We start from the raw sequence: 22563 nt of genomic DNA on the forward strand, positions 1-22563 counted from the left end.
AGGTTGTAAGAAGTAGTAAAACTCATGCAGTCATGCCCTTTAAGCCAACTTAAGGCAATGTTCAATTCACCTCATCATCTAATATCTGCTTTGATCTAATTTTATATTTGACCATAGTTTGACCTTTTTTGTACATTAAATTCTAAGATAGGTAGATTAGTTATGATAACTTTATAATCAAATGAAATGTAGGTAGATTCATTATGATAACTTTATCATCAAATTATAGATATCTAACTATTAACAGAGGAAATAAAAGAATAAGATTTAATTTGATTTAATCTGATAATTTCTTAAATAAGTAAATTTCGATCAACTTAAATGAGTTAAAATGAACATAGCACATTTTGCTTAGATAATTCAAGAAATCAAAATATTGGCTTGATTAGTCATAAACTCATAAGCATAGTCCCTAATCTTATTCTTATCCATTGTATTGTCCAAAAGAATTCCAAATGTAGGAATTGAATATTGGCTAAGACAACAGACAATCAAACGTGGCTCACTGTCATCTCACCCAAATCTACCCTTCCTAGTTCCTATAATTATAACCGACGTCGTTAAGACTTGTAAACAACACCGTTAAACTTCCCATCTTCCCAACTCACACTTATTTAACGGAAAATATCTTCTTTATCCTTTTTTTTTTAATTTTTTTTTTTTTTTATTTATGTAATCAACTTAACATAAACACAGAATGAATTCTTAATCAATTACAGAAATTAAAAAAATAAAAATAAAAAAATCGTACATATATTTTTTAATCTTCTATTTTTACTTCTAAGGTTGATGAATTACGGAAAAGGTCATTCACCTTTCTAATTTATATTGAAGTGAAATTATATTTATTGGTTAAAACATTACTTTTCACTTGATTTTCATCAGTAACTAGTGTGCGGTTCAAGCATTACACTGCGTTGTTACTTTTATTAAACAATAATATGTATTTAATAATTAATATTTATGGTGTTATTATTTTTTTTTTAATTAGACCTTGTGATTTGCAATAATATACATTTATTTTTATGTTTATACATAGTTGATGATTGACTTAGATGATTAACCTGTAGTTAAATAACCATTCAGGCACTTCGCCTTAAAAAATTAATATTAAGTAAAAATAATTTCACTTCAACAAAAATAATTTCAGTTCAGTAAAAATAAGGTGAAGTGAACAGGGCCTCAGATTGAGCAGGTAATGTGGCGTAATAAAAAGAGGTCTACGCGAAACATAAATAATTTCAAAAAATGCCTATTTTAAGTTTTGAAAACAACACGACCCATGCCCAACTCTAGTATCGTTGTCTGAGATGGCAACACATAATAACACCTCCGTTATCCACCGTTAATCTTAACTGTCTCCAAACTTGTTTTTTTATCAAAAAAAGGTTGAACGTAGTACTAGTGCAACCCAAAACGTACGGGGGTAGGTGGGAACCAAGGCAACACCCTTTACACTCACTCTCTCTCTCTCTATCTCTATCTTCTTCCAATCAAATCCTTTATTTCTTTTATTTTCCGTACCAATTCATCTTTTCTGTGTCTATATAAACCCCTGTTTGGTTTCAGCCTAAAATAACAGATTAACATATCTTTCCATTTCTCTCATATTTTCAGTTCAAATTCTCTCTATTTTTCCAGAAATTAAACTTGATTTTATGGCCGCTAATTCGAGTTGCCGTGGAGTTACCACCTTTGGAAAACGATTCCTCACTCAAATCGTTTTTCATCCAACTCGCCCCCTTTCTGCTGCTGCTCCTGCTTCTAGGTATATTTATATTTTTTTTTTCTTATTATCAATTTTACTCTCATTGTTTAATTTTCATCATTTTTCGTTTTATTTTCCATGATCACTCTGTTTTTTTTGTGGGATTTTGATTTTTTGTACATTGGTTTTGATGGGCATTTTTTTTTTTTTTTTAAAGGATTTCATTTTATTTATTGTTTTTAAAACTGTTTTTAGGACTATTTTTGAACTCCTTACAAAATAATGACTACTATTTTTGATTTTGGGTATTTCGTTGTTGAAGGTTGGTATGAAATGATGAATGTATTATGTATTATCACCTTTTTTTTTTTTCCAATAATTTTGTAGAATTTTCTCTCTATTTTGAGTTTTTTTTTTTGAAAAAAATAAAATAAAATTATATGGTAGTTTCATTTTTTTTATGAAATGTTATGATGTTGGTAAGTGATTGTTACCTTGCTGCAAAAAAAAAAAAAAAAAAAAAAAAAATGATTGTTGCCTTCTTGGGTTTTTAATATGGTCATTTGTGTTATTTCTGTTTTCTATCCATTTCTTTGGGGTTAATGGTAATATGTGTGAAAATGACCTATATTGTTAGATTATCGCTTTTTATCATTATTCCCTCCGTCCTCAAATAATTTTCCTGTTAGGCTCGAATATTGTTGAGTTCGGTTAATATATATTCCGTACTATTGTGAATGCCAATTAGCTTAGTTGATTAACCTAAAACTTAAAATTAAATCTTGTTTGCGTAGTTGTGTTTTGACCTTTTGTGACTCACTTTACACCGAAAATACATACTTGAACTAGTAATATTGAGATGCCTATAATTATGTAAGTTTCCGGGTTTCTGACACCAGGAAAGTTTTCCAAGAATAAGCAACTGTCAGTGGTAAGTTTATTTTAGATTTTTTTTATAGATTTTTTGGGAAATTACTTCAGCTTCAATTCATGGTCATATTTAGAAAATTCACTGCATAAAGTGTTGTCTTGTTTCAAAAATTACGGGTGGAAAGTAAATTATCAAATATTGGTAATTTTGTGAATGGTTAATAATTTACTATTTCTAGAATAAGTTAATCAAGTTGTATAATATAGAAAGGAATTCTAATTCTAGTCTCTTTTTTTTTTTCTAAAATAATATGGAGTTTAATTGAATTATTGACAATAAACATGTTGACAAATGCATGATACCTTAAAATCGGTGGGCAGATTTATGAGAATATACCTGATTTAGAGATTAGATTAAGTAAACAAATTGTTTGAATTGACTTTTCTTGTAGCTGTTTTGGTCTTAATTTGTAATATAAAAAGAGGAGGTTTGATCATAATAGTCCGTACATGCTAATGTCATGAACAATTGTAGTCATGTGGATGGTTCGTGCGCCAAGATTAGCCATAATATAAGCTTTATGTCATTTTCATGATTCTAGTGTTGCGTTTTAGTGGTCAAGCCTAACCATATTGGATTCTTCTTTAATTTGGAGTATTCCTTAAACATTTTATTTTATTGATTTAGTGTGGGTTAAAATATATTATCGTCTTTTTGAACGAGTTGCGAGGATAGGTAAGGTGTTGCTATATGCTTACCTTAATGAAGCAAGGTGATTGCAATATTTGGTTGCAACTAATTGCAATTGTGTGTTTAACACGTATTTAGATGGACCAAATGACCAACTAATTTGTTTGTTAGATGATACCGAGAAATTTGTAGCATGTTATTCACAAATTTGGTGTGAATAGGTAGTATACAGCTTGTCATGAGGTTGGTTAGTTGGTTGGTTTCTTTCGTGGGTGGTTCATTAACTTTAAAGCCTTAGCTTAGTACTCGTAATGGTTCTCTCTTTCTTGCCATAAACGTCCTTGTTTAAAACTTATCTTTGCAAATGGATTTGCCTATTGATCTTGCAAAAGGATATGGCGGGTGACCTTTGACTAAGCTAGTTGCAAATACCCGAAGAACTACAGTATTTGACATGAAGCTTCATTAGGTTAAAATAAGTTAATCGCGGTACATTTTTTCTTTGTAAAGTCATTAGATAAAAAGGTTGATTATCTTAACTAGAATCCAGCACAAATGCGTTGATGTCAAGATCAGATATATGTGGGTCTTGTCTGTTTTCTGTAAAAACAAAGTAATGCTTAAGCATGAAATATGCCAAATGAATAATTAATTGCCAAAGTAGTTGGCCGGTTGATTGTCAATTTCTTTAGATGTGTGTGCCGTGTGCCCATCATCCGTCATAGTGCATCTTGCATAGTGTCTTATTTTATTCCTAGTTAGTTATTCACAATGTCATAGACACATGGGTCGTCTCAGCTGCTGTTGCGGTCTCTGTATCTTGTTACACACGATGTACGTTGTAATTAGTATGCCTCTCGTACAAGTTAATTAATTACGAGTACTAAATAGTGTGGTATGGTTTGTACGTGATCTCAAATTTGATTTACTCGTGAAAATTGGGTTGTTTACTTGCTATGGCCTGTTATGCGTCCTTGACTTCATATACAAGGAGGGATAGAGAGGATATTCCGTTGATGTGCTTGCTCAAGTTTTTTATTATCAAATTTGGATGTGTCAATGAGTTGGTGATGGGTGGGAGACTAGGAAAACATATTAGTTTAGTTCAATTAGGGAAGAAGATTATATCACATTGACCGTCAAATGATTACGTGCTGATGAGTTCATGGCAGAAAGACTAGAAACAGGAAAACATAATTTCATAATTTGTCTTCTAAAAGTTGATTGGCTATTTTGTTCAATTTTATTGACATTACAATTGTTTTAGTTGGCCACTTGGTTGATTAAAGTTGTGACAGAAACGTTTATGCTCAACATAATGTATGATATAATTTGCAGGAGGTCTCTTCATGCTTCAGTGTATGACAAGAACGTCGATGATCATGTCCGCCCAGCTGTGGTGCCAGATGATATGATTCAGCCTCAATCAGATAAGTACTGGTCTCCAAACCCTAGCACCGGGGTTTTTGGACCTGCTGCTGAGAATAACGCAGCTGTAGACCGTGGTTTCCAAACTTCGCCATCAAATGCTGGCTACGAGTCTGTGCTGGAGCAGAAGACCTTTTTCCGTCCTCTTGAGGACCTGGAGAAACCCCAGCATCCTTGATACCTTAAAGAAGATTAAGCCGCCCTAGTTAATTACTACTTATACATACATCAGTGAAACTAGAGGCAGGCTAGTAGTTATAATATAATTAAGTCGTAGTTTATGCTAGTAAAAAAACTCTGCTCTGTAATAATTACTCGATCGTGTTCATAGAGTTCGTGGGCGATTAGTCGCTTGGAAGTTGTGATATGCTATCCTGCCCTGATGATTTTGTATTTTGGTTACGGATGTGATGTATTTTGTTCAGATACAATACCATCTTATATGAATATCAGAGCGTTTATGTATACAAAAATATCTTTATTTTTCTTTGTAATTTACTTAACCATAGATTTTCTTTCAATTCATGGAAGACAAAGTTTAGGCTGAGCAAATCTGAATTTCATTTTGGCGAAATTTTCTTTTTGGAATCTAAATGCTAAGTAAACAAATAAGCCAAATGAGATATTGATAAGAATCTTTATCACATGACTGTCCTTTTCTATTGTTCTTCTTGAGTATTATAAGATTGATACAAGGAGAGCGAGCGATGTGATGTGCGATACACTATGTACATGACTAAAGTTATTTAAGATATCACCTGACTATATTCTTCGTTATCCTGTTTTAACCGGGTTTTATTTTATACGGGGTTGAGGGCCGGGATATGGAATACGATCCAGAGTCGAAACCCATCGCTACATACATGTAGTTCCTCTTTGCGGAGACATCTAATCATGAACAAACAAGGGATAGCAATATTGAACATATCACATAAAATGATTTTGTGGGCAAGGCAGGATAATAGGATATACAGGCCTACAGCTAACAAATGTCCCGCTAAAGTGATAATTTAGTGGTACCAAAAGGGATTTTGGACCCTCTTCTATGCTGGAAGATAGTAAATTAGTACTATTATTGATGATGAGTAGTCAATTTTTATTGGCTCTTCCAAATTTTATGGATAAGCAATTCATAATGTTATAGGTTTGGAGTAAAACTACTTATGTCTGATATGAACTGACATGACACTTTTTTTTTTTTTTTTTTTGACATGACAATTAAATTGAATTATGTTTCTTATGAATTAATTCTTTTCCCTTTTTTCTCATGATAAAATCAGCTTAGCTATCATCAATAAAAATGAATCATAGGCTTACAAGTAGAGGTGTCAAAACCGAACCGACCCGAAAAAACTATTCGTTTCGAACTGTAACCGATACGATTTGATCCGAGAAATTCAAGACTCAAACCCGATCTGTAACCAAACTGAACTCAACCCGAATCCGAATTCGACCCGATCTGAACTTAACCCGGCACCGATTTGATCCGACCTGAACTCAACCTGAATCCGATTTGACCCAATTTGAACTCTAACCGAACCGATTTGATCCGACCCGAGCTCAACCCAATCCGAAATTGACCCGGCAAATAACCGATCTAATCCGATCTGTTTTGACCCGAACTGATATTAACCCGACCCGATTTTAACTCGATTTGATTTTTACCCGATTCGAATTTAACCAGGCCATAATTAATTTTTGACCTTTTTATTTAAGTTCTTATACTGCTCCGTTATTATTAATAAGTTTACGTTTTTTACTACAAAGAAATAATCCGGAGTAACAAGTTTACTTCATGTATTTACCAATTATATAAAATTATTTTCTAAGCTTTATATTCATCTCATCTAAAATTTGCTACAAATAGTTTGTAATACTTGAACATTAAAACCTCTTCTTTTAACTCGATAAAATATACTCCGTATGATACATGAATGACTTGATATTGACCCAATAATAACTCTAGTTTAAAAATAACCTTATTTAAATATGAATTGGGTCAACTCGATTAAAATCCAGCCAAACACAAAAAGGAATTGAATTGAAATTGACCAATTTAATGACTCAACGGATCAACCTTATCTTAATCAAACAGAACTTGACCGAACCGAAATCATCCGAACCGAAATCAACTCGACCCAAATTCATCGGACCCGAAATTAACCCGGTTAAACCCGTTTTGAACCCGATCCGAATTTATCCGAACGGAACATGAACCGATCTGGAGTTGATCCGACCCATATCCGACCCGGACTCGATAGACCATGACCCAAATTCGATCCGACCCGAATTTAACCCGACCCGACCCGAATTATAAGAATAATTTTGACCCGAACATATCCGACCTGAACAGACCCGACCCGAATAAACCCGATCCAAATTCCATCCGATTATCCGAATTGACACCTCTACTTACAAGAATACAAGTTACAACACGGGTGTATATATTGGCCTGGTTACGAAGTGCCTTGTATAATTGTATTACATGGTAGTACTATAAATATCGTCCATTCTTGCAAGTTGCAACATTACGTGACTTTGATATGGGAACTGAGATATGTGAATACTACCTCCATTCCTAAATACTTACTCCGTTACTTAATGATGGCGTAATAAGTAGTTTAGTGTAGGATTGTCAATAGTGTAATCAACATTATTACTCTGCCGTAATGAGTAATTTAGTGTAGGATTGTCAATAGTGTAATCAACATTATTACTCCGTAATAAACAGAGCTACTAAGGATCTGTTCTATTCAGCTTAATTTCAGTCACTTCAATTCAATTTTAATCAGTTCAGGACATGTTCTCTTCACCTGTAATAAGTAGATCTGGTCTAAACTTTTTATGGTTTGATCTAGTCTGATTTAATCTGATTTAAGAATGTTACTAAAATTTGACCGCATTTTAATACTAATTTATAAAGAAAAACATTATCAAAATGGATCTTGTTTGTTTTTACTCATCATGAACTTTTTAAATATGTAATTTTTATAAAAAAATTTAATACGCAATTAATGATATTTAACGATAAGTAAATGATAATTAAAAGTTTTGATCTGGTCTGAATTTACTATGGAATAAGTAATAAGTATTTAAAATAAGTTGAATGGAATAAATTCTCATTTTAGTTTCCAATTTTCTTCTCTCATAAACAATTTATTTCACCTCTATTTAGTTCAATTCAATTCAACCCCATTCATTTCAATTCAATTCAGTAAATCCGGAGAGGCTCTCATCGATTACAATATCCAAAATATCATCTTGCAATAAACCTGTACGCTTGCTAAAAATTGTAAGAAAAAGGTAACAGTTGGCATGATCTGAACTCCCTTGTCAGACTGTTATCCAATTCTCAGACTTTAGGGTACAGTATTTTTTTTTTATTAAAGTACATGAATGAAAATTACGAGGACAATATTACTGTGGGTGGAAGTGTGGATAAGATAAACTTTTTTAGACCCACATTCAAAAAGATCCGAATCTTTATTAACTATTCCAACCTCTTTTTTGGACTTTATATCTTTTTACTGTTTTGGAAATATTTGTTAAAGGATAAAATAATGATTTTTATTTGGTACTCGTGTATCGGTGTATGTGTCAGAAAAAAAAAAATACGGGAAATATAGACTTGTTTACTTCATCTTATTTTTATTGAATTAAAATTATTTTTAGTGAAATGAAATTATTTTTACTAAAATTGAATTATTTTTACTGAATTGAAATTAATTTTACTGAAGTGAAATTATTTTTGTTAAGCTAAAATTATTTGTTTTTACTGATTCCTATATATTTCTTCTTTAAATTTACTAATTTTTACTAAACTAAAATTATTTTTGCTGAACTAAACTTATTTTTACTGAATTGAAATTATTTTTTTAAGGTGAAGTGAACAGGGCCTAAGATTTTGAATCTTGAGATAAGATTAATTTCATTAGTATAATCCTAATTATAAGTGTTGCTTTGTTTCACCTTACTTGATTCCATTTAGACAAAATAAGTTCAATAAATTCATTTAAGTTCATAAAAAAAATAAGTTGCAACACATTCACATATAATTCTCATACAAATGTATCAAGAGCCAAAGTGCAAAATCAATAGTCTTTTTTATCTCCTCTCCCCTCTCTCCCCTCTCTCCTCTCCCCTCTCTCCTCTCTCTAGAGTTTTTAATGAAATTAATAGAGTTTTTGAAATAGTTTAATTTCTTCAAAAATTAGACTAATTTCGACCCTTTTCTTTGATTTAATTCGCTTATTTGTTATTTGATTTGTTTTGCTTTGTTTTGTTCTCTTCGTTTGTGAGAGTCTGTCCCTTTTTTTTTTGGGGGGTTTTTCCCAATTTTTTGGGATTTTGATTCTCATTAATGGATGAGAATTTTATTTTTAGGGTTTTAATAATAATTGAGAAGGTGATTTGGATTCATATGGGTTATGAGTTCGTCATCAACTCTACGATATCAGCACAGATTGCGAAGGTCTCTACTTGGAAAGATGCATAGATATCGAAAATCATTGATCGCGTTAAGTTTGAAGCGGTGGAGTGTGAGCTATGCCCGATATGCAATATAGTTATGGTTTTGATTGCAAAAGTTATGTTATTTAATCTAGATATGTAGTTTACAAATTTTTATTATTATTGTAGATGCCGTATGGCTATTTATTAATAATAATATTCTTCTTTCTGTCAAAAGATTCTCATACAATGATTTATCATCAAAATATCAAAGAAGAGTAACTTTCATAATTTTTCCAATCGAAAGTCCAAAACCTTCTTTATGCTATCTAGCTCAATTATTATTATTGTACAAACACAATCATAATCCTGATAATAATCTATTTACGAACCAACTCAGGAAAAAAACTTAAACAGATGGTTGAGTCTCAGAAATATGTTTTTTTATTCTAGCTATTATTATCATTTTACGTCTTACTTATGACAGCATGACGATCGCAACGTTATCCTAATCTAAAAGGGCTTCCCATACAGTTGGAGAGGAATCTCAATCTCATCCTTGTAGGAAATTGGATGTCTCTTGTTCTATTCCTTTGGTCTTAGCTTTTTATTCATACTGTATTCTTCAGAAAGTAACAAGGATATATAAGTTGCTCCAAGTTGAAGTGTGGAACTTATTTTCAATCAATAATTCAATATAGTGGTCTTATAGTAAACGACGTACTTTCTCTGTTTCTAAAATATGCCTCAATTTTCTTTTACTTTGTCCATTTAGATTTGCTAACTTTTCTTCGCGTTCTTAGCATAGCGCATACCATATACGAATTATTACAGAAAATAAGTGTTACTATAACATAACAGTATTGACTTATTTACTTATTATCCACACTTTTTGAATTTTGAAAGGTATATATGAATACGAATACTAGATTTACAAATTATTTTAGGAAAAATGTAATCTAATAATCCCACCTTTAGTCGGTCTTCCATAAACAATCCCACCTTTTGAAATTCCAGAAATAATCCCACCTTTAACATGGATCTTCCATTAACGATCCCTGACCGATCATTTTGGTAACCGGTTTTCTTAGGTTTTATGACACGTGTCGATGTTTAATAGGTTTATTCTATTTTTTTCCAATTATTAAAAAAAAAAGAGAAAAAAATAAAAAAAAAAAAAAAAAAAGAAAAAAACAAAACCACTGCCGCATCCCTTCCCGGCAACCAAACTCAGGCGTCATCATCGCCCCTCCATATCACTGCAGCAGCCGCATTCCTTCAATTCCCCGGCAACCCAACTCAGGCATCATCTCTTCCCCGACAACCCTAATGGGCGAGTGATTGATTCAATCATCACCACGCATCATCATCACCACACGTGTTTCTTCTTGGTAGTGCACTTCATCATCACCACGCATCATCAACATCTTTCATCAATGGTTTAATTAAGCTCAATCATGGCAGTTGGATTGATTCAATTTCATTCCCATACCGTACAATTTCACAAGCGAAATATGGTTTTGGGTGATGATGTTCAGTTCATGTGGGGGTTAGGGTTTCAAATGGGGTCGGGTTTCAGCTAAGGTGAGGGCGGGGTGGGGCTGCAGCCAGGGGAAATGGTTGGGATGGTGGATTGAACTTGCCGCGGCGAAAGAATTCATGGTTGGTGGAGGAATGCGTCGGTGTTATTAGGGGGTTGCTGGTGGAGGAGTGCGTGGGTGTAAGAGGGTTGCAGGTGGAGGAGTGCGTGGGTGGTAACTGGTAAGGGGTTGCTGGTGGGGTTTTGTGAGGGTTGTGCCTGGTGCTGGTTGACTGGTGGTTGGTAAGGAGTGAGGAGTTGAGGAGGTAGTGGTTTGGGTGGCTCAAGTGGTAAACATGGAGGGAGGAGATGAATTAAAAAAATAAAAAAAATTTGACCGGTTTAACCGGTAATGGGTCAAAAGGATCGTTAATGGAAGATCCATGTTAAAGGTGGGATTGTTTCTGAAATTTCAAAAGGTGGGATTGTTTATGGAAGACCGACTAAAGGTGGGATTATTAGATTACAATTTTCCATTATTTTATACAAATTCTTCGTGATTTTTTTTTCCAAATTATGTAAGCACCAAGCTCGTTAGATTTCTTTTTCAAATTATGTAAGCACCAAGCTCGTTATCACAAGTCATAGTAGTCGTGTAGTCAATGGAAAGTTGCAAGGAAATTGCAGTTTTGTTAACTGTTAAATGCTGTTGTATTTAATTGAAGATTGGTCCATTTTAGTAGTGTACAGAAATAATACATTCCATTCAAGTAGTTGAATTTGAATGGTTATAAATGGGAAAATATGGGATTGTCTTCAATTAATTGTTACGTTCTTAATATAATTCTCCAGCATTTTTTATTTTATTTTTTTAATTTTTACAACGGTAAGAAAAAAGTAAATATTAGAAAACCCTCCTCACAAGGGTAATTCCTAATGCGTCGGAAGAAAGGATGGGAAATAAAGAAGAATTATTACAAAAAACTATATCCATACTATCACTAACTAAATGACCAACATTTGCTATCTAGTCCGTTACTTGATTTTCCTCTCGAAAGATATAACGAATGCTCCAGTTATCAAAATTGCTAACAATATAATTCTCCAGCATGATGCCAGCATTTTAGACATGATCTTGAAACGTTGAAATTGTTCCTCATGAATCACGACTTAACTTATTTGTTTAACATTGTAGATAATTGGGGAAGAGATTGTCTGCCACTCTTTGAGCATTAAAATAAAATTGGCCAAATTAATATACTTTTCCTTATAAAAATAAAGGAAAATGATAAACATACCCCTAAAAAAGCTAAAAGAAAATACTAAGAATAAATCAACATTAATTACAGTAATGTGCAAATGATTTTGTCATGAATTCCTATCTTAATTTTTATTTTTAAATGAAAATGATGGATGTAAAGTTTAAACAAGTGACAAATTGTTCACAAATCCCTGGTATTTGGGCGACTTAGGCAAAGGTGGGCTACTAGGCTTTATCTCCCAAATCCGAGGACCACATATATTTTCCCAATATAAAGTTTCTCTTTTTTTTTTTTTTTTGAAAGAGAGGGGCAAGCCCCGAAACAAAGAAACAAACTAAAACAAAAATAAAAGCAAAACGAAAACAACTAAAACAAAGCACACATCCTAAATTCCTAAGGCACTCTACTAGCCGAAACCATCCTTGCCCGCGTCACCCCACTCAAGTCCTCCAATAACACGGCAAAAAGATCCTTCGAGACCGCTTCAAAGAAAACAAACTTCTCATTCGACGTCACGCCATAGTTTGCTGACCAATCCGCCGCTCGATTAGCTTCCCTATAACAGTGAGAGATGGTAATCTCCCATTCCCTTTCGAAAAAAAGAGCGTGAGGAAACTATACAATCTTGGGTGACGTGTACAAAATAATCCTTTGAGTCTAGGCTCAAAACATTGGCAGTAAATAATCCTTCAGCCAACACAGAGCTTGAGAAAACTAGGAAACGCATCAGAGGATTGTACGCGATCTAAGCTATACCTATTTCCAAGAGGCTGTTTCTGCAAATATATTCCGTCAAGCACCATCATTCTAAGGTGAACATACAATAACACTGATGAGCACCGTAGTGTCACCCTAAACTCCTAAAGCAACTGCAATTCTGAAACATGACATGCACATAACACATTGAAAACAAATTAAGGGCAGACATGTCACGAATAGTCGAATACTATTTCCTAGTTGGTAAAGACATTGAGAGCAAGCATCACCAATTTACCTGAATCGTCATCCAAATGCCCCTTTGTTACATCTGCGAGTCAGCAGGAACACATGGTTGATTCAAGTAATGTTCCATCTGCAAGTCAGCTAGGCTTCAGATGAGTAAGATTAGAAACCAAATTATGCAATCAGCATGATTTGCCTGAGTAAGATTAGAAACTTGAATGAGTACAATTATGAATTCATGATTCTACAGATATTGTTGTAAAGGAAGAAGAATAACTGAACACATACAATAACAAAAGAAATCACGAAAAAAGGTACCTTGAAATAAGCAAGGACTCTATGATGAGGCTTGCCTGGCCTAATTCATCACTGTGCCTGTGATTTGTTTCTTCTGCATTTTGGGACTTATAATGGGGTTGGGGATTGAATAGTTGATGTTAGGTTAATTTTTGGATCAAGTGAGGCCGTACAGTTATAAAAATAGTCATGCAGAGTTTCTCCTCAACAAGCTTCAGAATCGGAATCTAAAATCATCAGAGCATCATATCGGTTGAAGGTGCATCAGTGCAATCTGCAACATCTCCCTGGACTTCCTATCAGGAGTACATCCAGCCAACTCCATTTGTTCGTACAGTTCAGGAACCTAATTCAGAAATCACGTCATTAGATCAATTAAACAGGAAGCAAGAAATAAAAATGTAACATTAATGTGAGAGTGAAGTAAAATCTTTGTAAAGAAATGTATAATATATTTTCCAAAGAACCCTCTTTTGTCCAAAACAACCACAATATCTGCTCAAGTATCTTACCATGTGAGCCAGTTAACAAATGGAGATTTACAAGCACAGAAAAACTTTAGGGTGTTTGAAGAACACGTGATTGGAGATTCTCAATAGTACAACTGTACAAGTACATATGGATTAGGTTTCTACTTTTACAACAGTAATAAGTTACATCTTGATCTTTCTCATATTCACTTAATGATACGATTATTAAAAATGATACATGAAGGATTTTTATGGTGCATTAGCAACATCCCTTGACGATGACCCCCAGTCAAATGAGGCCTATAATTTAGAAATGGAGGGAGTGTGATAAAAGAATAAGGTTGTCAATCAAACTCAAAACATACCCTGTTGAACTTTTTTGCCCTGATCAAAGCTTTCATTAGAGTGGTGTATGTAACGACATCAGGATTAATGCCCTGCGATAAAGACATATATTGAAAATTCAGTAGTGAAATGCATGGCAAGGCAAGGCTAGGCAAGGTGAAAGAGCTTAATTCTTCAGTAGCATATTTTCCAGTATGAAGTAATGTCACTTACACTTTCAATGATATGGTCATATACAGAGAGTGCCTCAAGATATCTTCCAGCAATACCAAACGCGTTGATCAAAATATTGAGCATGATTAGGTTCGGTTCAATACCTTCAGCTTCCATGATTTGCAGAACCTTCACAGTCTCTTCACATAATCCCTAAGACATATAAATAAGAAATAAACCCTCTCAGCCAATATTAGTAATGTCAAGTTATGCAACCATTTTTTCAAACAGGAAAAAGTGACAAAAACATACAGCACTTTCACCAGATCACTTGTAATAGATTAACCTAAGGGCATTATTGGTAGTTTAGTAGTATTAGGTTAGAACCTTTAGCCTTAGTATAAATAGAGGGGGAAGGGAAAGAAATAGGCAGGCAGAATTTTGGAGTGATTTCTTAGGAGAGTTGTGACCTCAAGTCACTATTGGAGCTTTGTAGGCTAAACCTACTACTATCGTTTGTAAGAAACCATTAATTTGTTTACTCAAATTTCTGAGTTTTCTCCTTCGTTGTACTGTTATTATATCGAGTAATATCAGTCCATTACATCCCTAAACAAGGGATGAGAGTCATTCACATAGCAATATAAACTCTAATTTCATGACTACGACCAAGTTGATCTCATTCAAACTCTTGTGAAGATACTTTCCAAGGAAATCAACAATTACAACTGGCAATATGTACAAACATGAAAATAAAGGGAGGCTAAAGTAATATACATGTGCAAATCGGCACTGCTTAGTGATTCACACTCACACCCTACATATCAAAACATAACAGCTTGAGCTATTGATGTCTTCCACGACTTAGTTAAGAATCTCTAGAGAAATGCTGTGATTTCCCGGACAGATTTCCTTACTGCTCTTTGCTTAAACCCACCACTTATGAATTCAAAAGGACATAAAATTTGTAGCCAACCAAGCTGATGGAATACCTATTTTCCCCCTGGTTATATAATCCCCAGTTCCCCGCAGCCAACGTAAAGCCATCTAATTGCTATAAGTTGTTTTCCCTTGTAGCATATAGTTCTCCCACTTCCATCCCATTAGGACTTCCTCTCCATTTACTAATCATACCCTTTCCATCCTCTGACTTTCTCCAATTTTTCCTCTGAGGGTACATAGTGTTCCAAGAAAAATTTCTACAGCATTATACTAGGGAAATACATTCATCTTATTTTTGAATTCAACATTGGAATAATATATTTTAATACAAGTATAAAAGATAGGATTAAAGACAGAATTTCTTTTCCACCTTTTAATGAAGTTGTATCAGTTACAAGAACCAAGAAGAATATGCCTTTAAATCCCAAAAGAGCACCACAAGACCGTATAACACATGCATCAATATATCAGAAAATAAGAGAAATTGAGATGTTAATGCAAGTAGTTATACCTGTTGAGCATATGCATTAGCCATAACAGAATAAATATTTGATGACATCTGAACACCTTCAGCTCTCAAAGCAGATATGCATTCTTCTGCACCCTGATATCTCCCGTACTGTCCATATATGTCAACTAGAACGGCATATACAGCTCCACTCTTTTTGTGACCTCGACAGTTCATTTTCTCAAAATTTTCCTTCAACAAATCCCACTTTCCGTGATCTCCTAGCTGACTGATCAAGATAGTAAATATCTTAGGATCAGGATACAGTCCCTGATCTTGCATATCAGTAAACAAACTAAGAGCCTTCATATAATCCCCAGCCTTACAATGCCATTTGATCAAATAATTCCACGTCATTATGTCCGGCACTACTTCCCTAAGCATCTTTCCGAACACTTCCATGGCTTCATCTAGCTCACCATACTTCCCAAACGTATCAATAATGCTATTATACATCCGCCTATCCACAGGCACACCCATCTCACTTATCTCCCCTACGATTTCCATCGCCTTCTTCCACATCCCATTATCTCTATACAACTCAATTACCCTACTATACACAAACGAATTCAATTGATAACCCCTCTTCTTCATATCCCCAATAATCCTCCAAGTATCAGTCAACCTCCTAGCACTAACATAATAATCCAACAAAATCTCAAACGTCTCTTGATTTCGACGAATACCCAACTCCTCCATTACCCTTAAAGCTCTATTAGCAAGCTCATACAACCCTTTTCTCAAAAACCCTTTAATCAAAACATTGAAAACCCCAACACCAGGTTTGAACCCAAGATATATCATTTCTTGGAAAATCATTTCAACTTCAAGGGTTCTACCAACACTTCCTAAAGCCTCAATTAAACATGAATAGCAAAAAAGATTAGGGTACATACCCATTGCTTGCATTTCAGAAATACATGACATAGCCTTATCTACACACCCAATTTTACAATAATTACTGATTTTTTCACTGTAAAACTCTAAAGATTGTTCTTTTCCAACTGGGTATTTCATAATTGAATTGTTATAACTATTGGATAAGTTACTATTTGAGGTTTTCATGGTTTCAGTTTGATAAATTGAAAAGCAAGAACAAGCGTATATGTTTCGTTTGTTTGAGTTGTAAAGGGAATTTGGATAAAACGAAGAAATGAGATATGAAATGGGATACCTGGAGATGATTGAAGGGATCGTTGAGAAGGCTATGCAACGCAGCTCCATTTTTTATGAACAAATTAATCCCAACTTCAATCTTCTTCAACTTCAATTTCGGAGTAAGCTTAACCAGAAGTCGCCCCGGGAGATATTACTTTTTTTTTTTTTTTTTTTAAGGCATTATCTTATGGACCATGGACATATCACATACTTCGCATATCGCATTGTCAAATGGCTTGTTATGGGCCAATAAGAGTTGAGTCAAGTGGTAAACAACTTGATGTCGCTTAAAGGAGGTATCGGATTTGACCCTTATCGTATGTAGAAATTCTTGTTGGGAGACTCACTCGCCATAAGCTAGGTGTGCTACTCGAATCGAATCCGAATGTAGTCGGGGAAAAGCTCTGGTGAATCAGGTGGGCATCCTAAAAAAAAAAAAAAACTTATTGTGGTTCCAAACAGGTTATATGACCTTGGGTAAGAGTGCTAATCGAGCGAATCGATCATGAGTTAAGGGTGCTTGTTAAAATTTTGAGCAAATAAAATCTATTCGACTCGTGTTCATTAAAGTTTCGAGTCGAGTCGAGTAGCTCACGATTTGCTCGTTAAAATTTTGGTCCTTCTAAAATTATGGGCCTTTTTTTTTTTTTTTTTGTTTTTGTTCATTTATATAGTTTTCTTTTAATTATTTTATTTATTATTAAAGATGAGGTCTTTCTTTTTTTATAATATAAATTAACCGTGATTAAGTGTCAAATTTGTTCATAGTATTAACTTTGTTTGTAAATTCTATATTAATAAAATATATTATCGAGTTGTTCACGAGTTGAGTTTTGACCGAGTCGAGTTCGAGTTGCTCAACTCGATTAGCACCCCTAACCTTGGGAATACAACAATACACTATACCTTCGCTTCAATTTTGGAAAAAAATTCAAAATGGGCACGAAAGTGTGGGTTATGACCATTAATTTTAAATACATTTATAATTTTGTATCTAAAAAGAAAATTTTTATTTCAATAATTGAAAAGTTTTTCACAATTGGCACGAAAATCGTGGATTACAAACTTTATTTTAAAATGATTTTCTATTTCTACACCCAAAATAAGTTTTTAAAGGGAATAGGGTGGGGGTAAAGGGATGAAACAAAATGACATATGACTGAATCTCAGTGGATCGTGTCAACAAAAAAAAAAATTCTATCACTTATAATACCATATCTTGTATTTAAGTCACTTGTAATTGATTCAACTTGTCACTTGTAAAAACCAGCTTGCACCTTGCGGTGCATCTAGGCATCCAGTGATTATGCTTAGCCTACGACATGTGCCTCTTGGAGTTCGAAGCCCCTGCTATTGGACGGCGGGGCATATGTGTCGTTTCTGGCCAGATTCTAATTTAGAGACACCAATCAATTTAATCATGTGGCATATATAAAAGGATAAAGTTATTTTCAAGTCGAGTCAATTTTGATAATTTGATCACGGGCCTTTGCTACTACCATCCGGGCTCCAAAGAATTTCCATAGCCCAAACTAACACCAAAGAGAGGAAAAGAAAAAGAAAAAAACAAATGTGGGAAAAAAGAAAATGAAATGTAAAAAGGAAGGAGAAAGTAGGGTTTATGAGAGGCAGAACTTAAAACCCAAGTTTTGCTTCCTTCCCCAAATTTTTGCAGAGAGAGACGACTACACCACCATTTTCTTCACTGTCAGTCGTCGGATCTCCCTCTCAGGTACTCTTTTTTATTTATTTGGAAATAATCACTCTTAATTTCTTGATGTTTTGATTTGATTTATTATTTACTGCATTTACCTTTCTTTTTAATTAATAATTATTCTGTATTCTTTTTTAAAATTAGTGGAATGTTCGTGCTGTATCTATATTTATAACCAGTTATTAGGGATCTGGGCTCTTAATTTGGTTGATTCTAATGCGGAAATGTGAGCTGGGTATTGGGTTGAAGAAATTAGCGGAATTTTGTTAGTTTTATATCTCAAAATGGTTAATTTTTTGTGGTAATTGTGTGTAGTATTTTGAAATTAGAGGAAATTAATGGAATTAGGGTATTCAAGTAGAGATTTTGGTGGGTTTTAATGGGTTGATACTGTTTTTATTGATATTGGGTTCTTTATGGTATTAATTGAAATGAGGGTGCTGTTCTACTTTGATTATAGACGAGTGAGATTACTATCACCATTGATGCTTGATGGTCCAATTTGCTCTCTATTGATGTTGGGGGGCGGGAACGAGGTTGAGGATGTTCTGGTTAGTGCTATTTGAGTGTGCTGATATTGTTAGTTTGCGTAGTTGATGCTGCTTAATGAATTTGATTCAAATATAGTATCTTTCCTTACTTTTTTTGTACCCTTTAAGGAATTAAGAGAAAATAATGTTTGGGATAAGTGATAATCTTTGTACATTCAATGAAAAATAGTTGTTTTAGCTTTGCCCTGTTTGCTACTCAATTGGCTTGTATGTGTAGTTGGGCTTTGATGTGAATATGATCTTGAATGATGCTATAGTTGTCTATTTTCGTGGATATATAAATGTGGAAGGTATTGTTGTCTTTGAATTCTGACTGAAATTGTTGATATGGTATTGCCAACACATGGTGAAGTGGGGGGGGGGGGGGGGGGGGGTTCTCTGCAGATACTTAGATATTGCAACAGAATTTTATACTTTATTTGTGATTTACCGAGCCCTTGTTCGATTATGCAGGTAAGCCATGGTGAGACATAATAATGTTGTGCCTAATGGCCATTTCAAGAAGCACTGGCAAAACTATGTCAAGACTTGGTTCAATCAGCCCGCTCGTAAAACTAGAAGAAGAGTGGGTAGGTTTACCTGCACTTTGTGGGTTTGATCTGTGTCTCATTCCTGCTTCCCCCTCCATATAATTTTTTTTTACTCACTGTGTTATGTTTGCAATTTTCAGCTCGACAAAAGAAGGCCGTGAAGGTCTTTCCTCGTCCTACTGCTGGACCTCTTCGTCCTGTTGTTCATGGCCAGACTTTGAAGTACAACATGAGGCTTAGAGCCGGCAAAGGATTTTCTCTTGAGGAGCTTGAGGTGAGTGAGTGGTGCCTTAATCTATACTGATCATGAGGTTTGATTAGGGTCCACTTTTATCTAGGATAGCTATGCCTATGCATCCTGGTTTGTGTACCAGAATCTGTCCTTAGTAGGATATGATTTTAGGTCATCAAAAGTCAGTCTTTTCCCTGTTAACCAGCCTCACATGGTCAACTAGTCTTTTAGTTTATTAGCTGTTTGCTCATTGCCTTTGATTAGATATTTACCTTTCTAATCAACTTGTTTTAGCTGGCACTGTAGTAACTGGTATATTTAATTGCTTGATATAGTTAATTAGCAACAAGGGCAACAAATTTATCTGTAGTATAAGACTAGAAGTCTGTCCTCTATTGAATATGGTATTGATCTACATGATGATCACTTGCTCACTCTATGTGACGATTTACCATCTATATGATTCAGGCAGCAGGTATTCCTAAAAAACTTGCCCCAACAATAGGCATAGCTGTTGATCACAGGCGCAAGAATCGCTCTCTTGAATCTCTTCAATCTAATACCCAAAGGTTGAAGACCTACAAAGCCAAGTTGGTTGTATTCCCAAGAAAGGCCCACAAAACCAAGGTAATTAGCATCTTTGTAAGCTTACTCTAAGCTTTTATCTTCAATGTGTCAAATAATCGTTTAATAATTAATATATGATCTTATATCTGCAGGCTGGTGATTCTTCTCCTGAGGAGTTGGCAACCGCAACTCAAGTCCGAGGTGAGATCTTGCCAATTGTACGTGAGACTCCAGCTGTGGAGCTTCTCAAGGTTACCGATGAGATGAAGTCCTTCAATGCTTATGCCAAGCTTCGATTGGAAAGGACCAATAAGCGCCACATGGGAGTCCGTTTGAAGAGGGCTGCTGAAGCTGAGAAGGAAGACAAGAAGTAGAACACAGTATTCAAGCTATTCGGTTGATATATTTTTTCACTCTGTTCATTTGTATTTGCTCCAGCTTTGTTTTTTTTTTTTGCGCATACATTTTTGATGATCTTGCTTTCACAGCTACTATATTGAAATTATTTGGTGATTTAACTAATTATAGGATCGGATGTGTTTCATGTGATGTTGAGCAAACATTAATATTGAATAGTTTTTTTGAATTTTCCATCTTTTTTTATTTTTTTACTATGTTACAACTTTCATTATTCAGGTTATCTTCTGCTATGAATTGAAGCTTATGTGATCAGCATAATGGTTATTAGTACAATTTGTGTTTAAACTCTAAAAAGTCTGCCATATTTTTTGACTGAAATCATGATCTCTTGGTAAGTATTGAAACTATATCATGATCACTCCCATCACATTTGGTTGTGATCAAGCTAACAATTCAATCATTTGATGGTTTTTCCGATCATAAACTCAATTTGTTTAGAGTCCTGAAATTTACAGTAATTGTATTGCTCTTGGACAGAAAATATAGGCTGGCATCAAACTGTTAAATTCGATATAATCTTAAACTAAAAAAGAAATCTAAAAGATAAGAGAACATGAAGAGTGAGTGAGTGACAGTATAATTAATCTTATAAAATCTTTATTGATCTTGCTCACATATGTAATATTGTATGATACAGAAGCAATAGTATTAAAATCCAATCACCAGACGTCGCAACTGAAAAATGATGGGTAGTATATATAAGAAGTTTGTTTACATGCTAGTAGTATATCACAACAGTAGAGGTTTAACATTTTGTGTACTTAAATTATCCTTGGTATGTTGTGTGTTTGAAGTTTTATCAAAAGAAGTCTTCCTGACAACAGGTGCGATCGAGGCAACAAGTTGTACAAGGCCAAGTGCAATTGCTGGAGTCCGTGCAGGGGCCATAGCCACAACCATACACTTGATGGTGCAGAAATTCATATTCTTGTGGTGGAGGACTTTCTGGAACTTCTACATCATAGTAATTGGGTGTTGGTGCTATAAAATCATTATCTGCTTCGTCACCAGTAGATGGAGGCAGAGATGGGGGTTGTGATGGTGAGAAAGGAGGAAACGGTAGTGGATCAGATAATGTAATTGGTGGCATATAGAAGGACTCGTCGTTACAACACCTTTGGTTTGCACAACAAGTTGTGCAAAGCCCATTACAGTCACTGGAGTCGCTGCAACTGTAGCCACAACCACGAATTTGGTATGGTAGTACATCATCGAAACCATCACTAGGTGGTGATGCTGGTGCTGGTGCTGGTGCTTCTACACTTGGTAATGGAATAAAAGTCTGTGGAGCGGGAACAGGTGATGATAATGTTGGTATAAAGCACTCATCGTTACAACATGTTTGGTTTGCACAGCAGATTGTGCAAGGCCAATCACAGTCATTGGAGTCAGTGCAATTGTGGCCACAACCATGGATTTGGTATGGTGGTGCATCGAATCCATCACTAGGTGCTGATGCTGGTGCTTCTACGCTTGGTAATGGACTCAATATCACTGGAGCGGGACCAGGTGATGGTAATAATGGTATAAAGGACTCTTCGTTACAACATGTGTGGTTTGCACAGCAGGTTGTGCAAGGCCAGTCACACTCGTAAGAGTCGCTACACTGTTGGCCACACCTGTGAAATTGGTATGGTGGTATTTCTACGCCATCAGCAGGTGCCGCTGTTGGAGCAGATACTGGTTCTCCCACGCCTGGTGATGGAGCAAGTGTCGGGAATGGATCTGAAATAATGTAGGGTTGCTCATCATAACAGCAGGTATGGTTTGCACAACAGACTGTGCAGGGCCATTGACAGTCATTGAA

The 22563-nt window shown here is 34.8% G+C and overlaps 3 protein-coding genes across 6 annotated transcripts; 2 read left to right on the top strand and 1 right to left on the bottom strand.

Moving 5' to 3' along the window:
* The first annotated feature begins 1430 nt into the window (after positions 1–1430).
* On the top strand, positions 1431–5170 carry LOC145562613 (late embryogenesis abundant protein At5g17165-like). The gene is made up of 2 exons (XM_081622949.1): positions 1431–1768; positions 4608–5170. The coding sequence occupies exons 1-2, from the start codon at positions 1659–1661 to the stop codon at positions 4873–4875; spliced, it is 378 nt and encodes a 125-aa protein (XP_081479075.1). The 5' UTR covers positions 1431–1658; the 3' UTR covers positions 4876–5170.
* A 7033-nt stretch (positions 5171–12203) lies between these two features.
* On the bottom strand, positions 12204–16927 carry LOC145562614 (uncharacterized). Of its 4 annotated transcripts, none has more exons than XM_081622953.1 (6): positions 15588–16927; positions 14195–14347; positions 14002–14073; positions 13188–13512; positions 12922–12999; positions 12204–12703 (listed from the first exon to the last, which is right to left on the bottom strand). In XM_081622953.1, exons 1-4 carry the CDS (start codon positions 16806–16808, stop codon positions 13411–13413), a joined length of 1548 nt encoding a protein of 515 aa, XP_081479079.1. In that variant the 5' UTR covers positions 16809–16927; the 3' UTR covers positions 12204–12703; positions 12922–12999; positions 13188–13410. The 4 variants fall into 4 exon arrangements, with proteins under 4 accessions (XP_081479079.1, XP_081479077.1, XP_081479078.1 ...); XM_081622951.1 differs by having other exon boundaries at positions 12204–12804; XM_081622952.1 differs by having other exon boundaries at positions 12922–13065.
* Positions 16928–18321: 1394 nt separating this feature from the next.
* LOC145564242 (large ribosomal subunit protein eL13z-like) lies at positions 18322–20927 on the top strand. Its single transcript, XM_081624569.1, has 5 exons — positions 18322–18474; positions 19461–19576; positions 19678–19811; positions 20238–20396; positions 20489–20927. The coding sequence occupies exons 2-5, from the start codon at positions 19468–19470 to the stop codon at positions 20708–20710; spliced, it is 624 nt and encodes a 207-aa protein (XP_081480695.1). The 5' UTR covers positions 18322–18474; positions 19461–19467; the 3' UTR covers positions 20711–20927.
* The last annotated feature ends 1636 nt before the right edge of the window (positions 20928–22563 follow it).

Source organism: Chenopodium album, chromosome 10, assembly GCF_948465745.1.
Source record: "Chenopodium album chromosome 10, dcCheAlbu1.1, whole genome shotgun sequence".
In the NCBI taxonomy this organism is placed as follows: Eukaryota; Viridiplantae; Streptophyta; class Magnoliopsida; order Caryophyllales; family Amaranthaceae; genus Chenopodium; species Chenopodium album.

Bases quoted from the DNA above. Each gene is read 5' to 3' on its own strand.
- LOC145564242 (XM_081624569.1), top strand. From the start codon at position 19,468: ATGGTGAGACATAATAATGTTGTGCCTAATGGCCATTTCAAGAAGCAC. The intron at 19,812-20,237 runs GTGAGTGAGTGG...TATATGATTCAG, and splicing joins TTTCTCTTGAGGAGCTTGAG to GCAGCAGGTATTCCTAAAAA. The intron at 20,397-20,488 runs GTAATTAGCATC...TTATATCTGCAG, and splicing joins GAAAGGCCCACAAAACCAAG to GCTGGTGATTCTTCTCCTGA.
- LOC145562614 (XM_081622953.1), bottom strand. From the start codon at position 16,808: ATGGAGCTGCGTTGCATAGCCTTCTCAACGATCCCTTCAATCATCTCC. The intron at 14,074-14,194 runs GTAAGTGACATT...TCTTTATCGCAG, and splicing joins ATGACCATATCATTGAAAGT to GGCATTAATCCTGATGTCGT. The intron at 13,513-14,001 runs GTATGTTTTGAG...TTTCTGAATTAG, and splicing joins GGGCAAAAAAGTTCAACAGG to GTTCCTGAACTGTACGAACA.
- LOC145562613 (XM_081622949.1), top strand. From the start codon at position 1,659: ATGGCCGCTAATTCGAGTTGCCGTGGAGTTACCACCTTTGGAAAACGA. The intron at 1,769-4,607 runs GTATATTTATAT...TATAATTTGCAG, and splicing joins GCTGCTGCTCCTGCTTCTAG to GAGGTCTCTTCATGCTTCAG.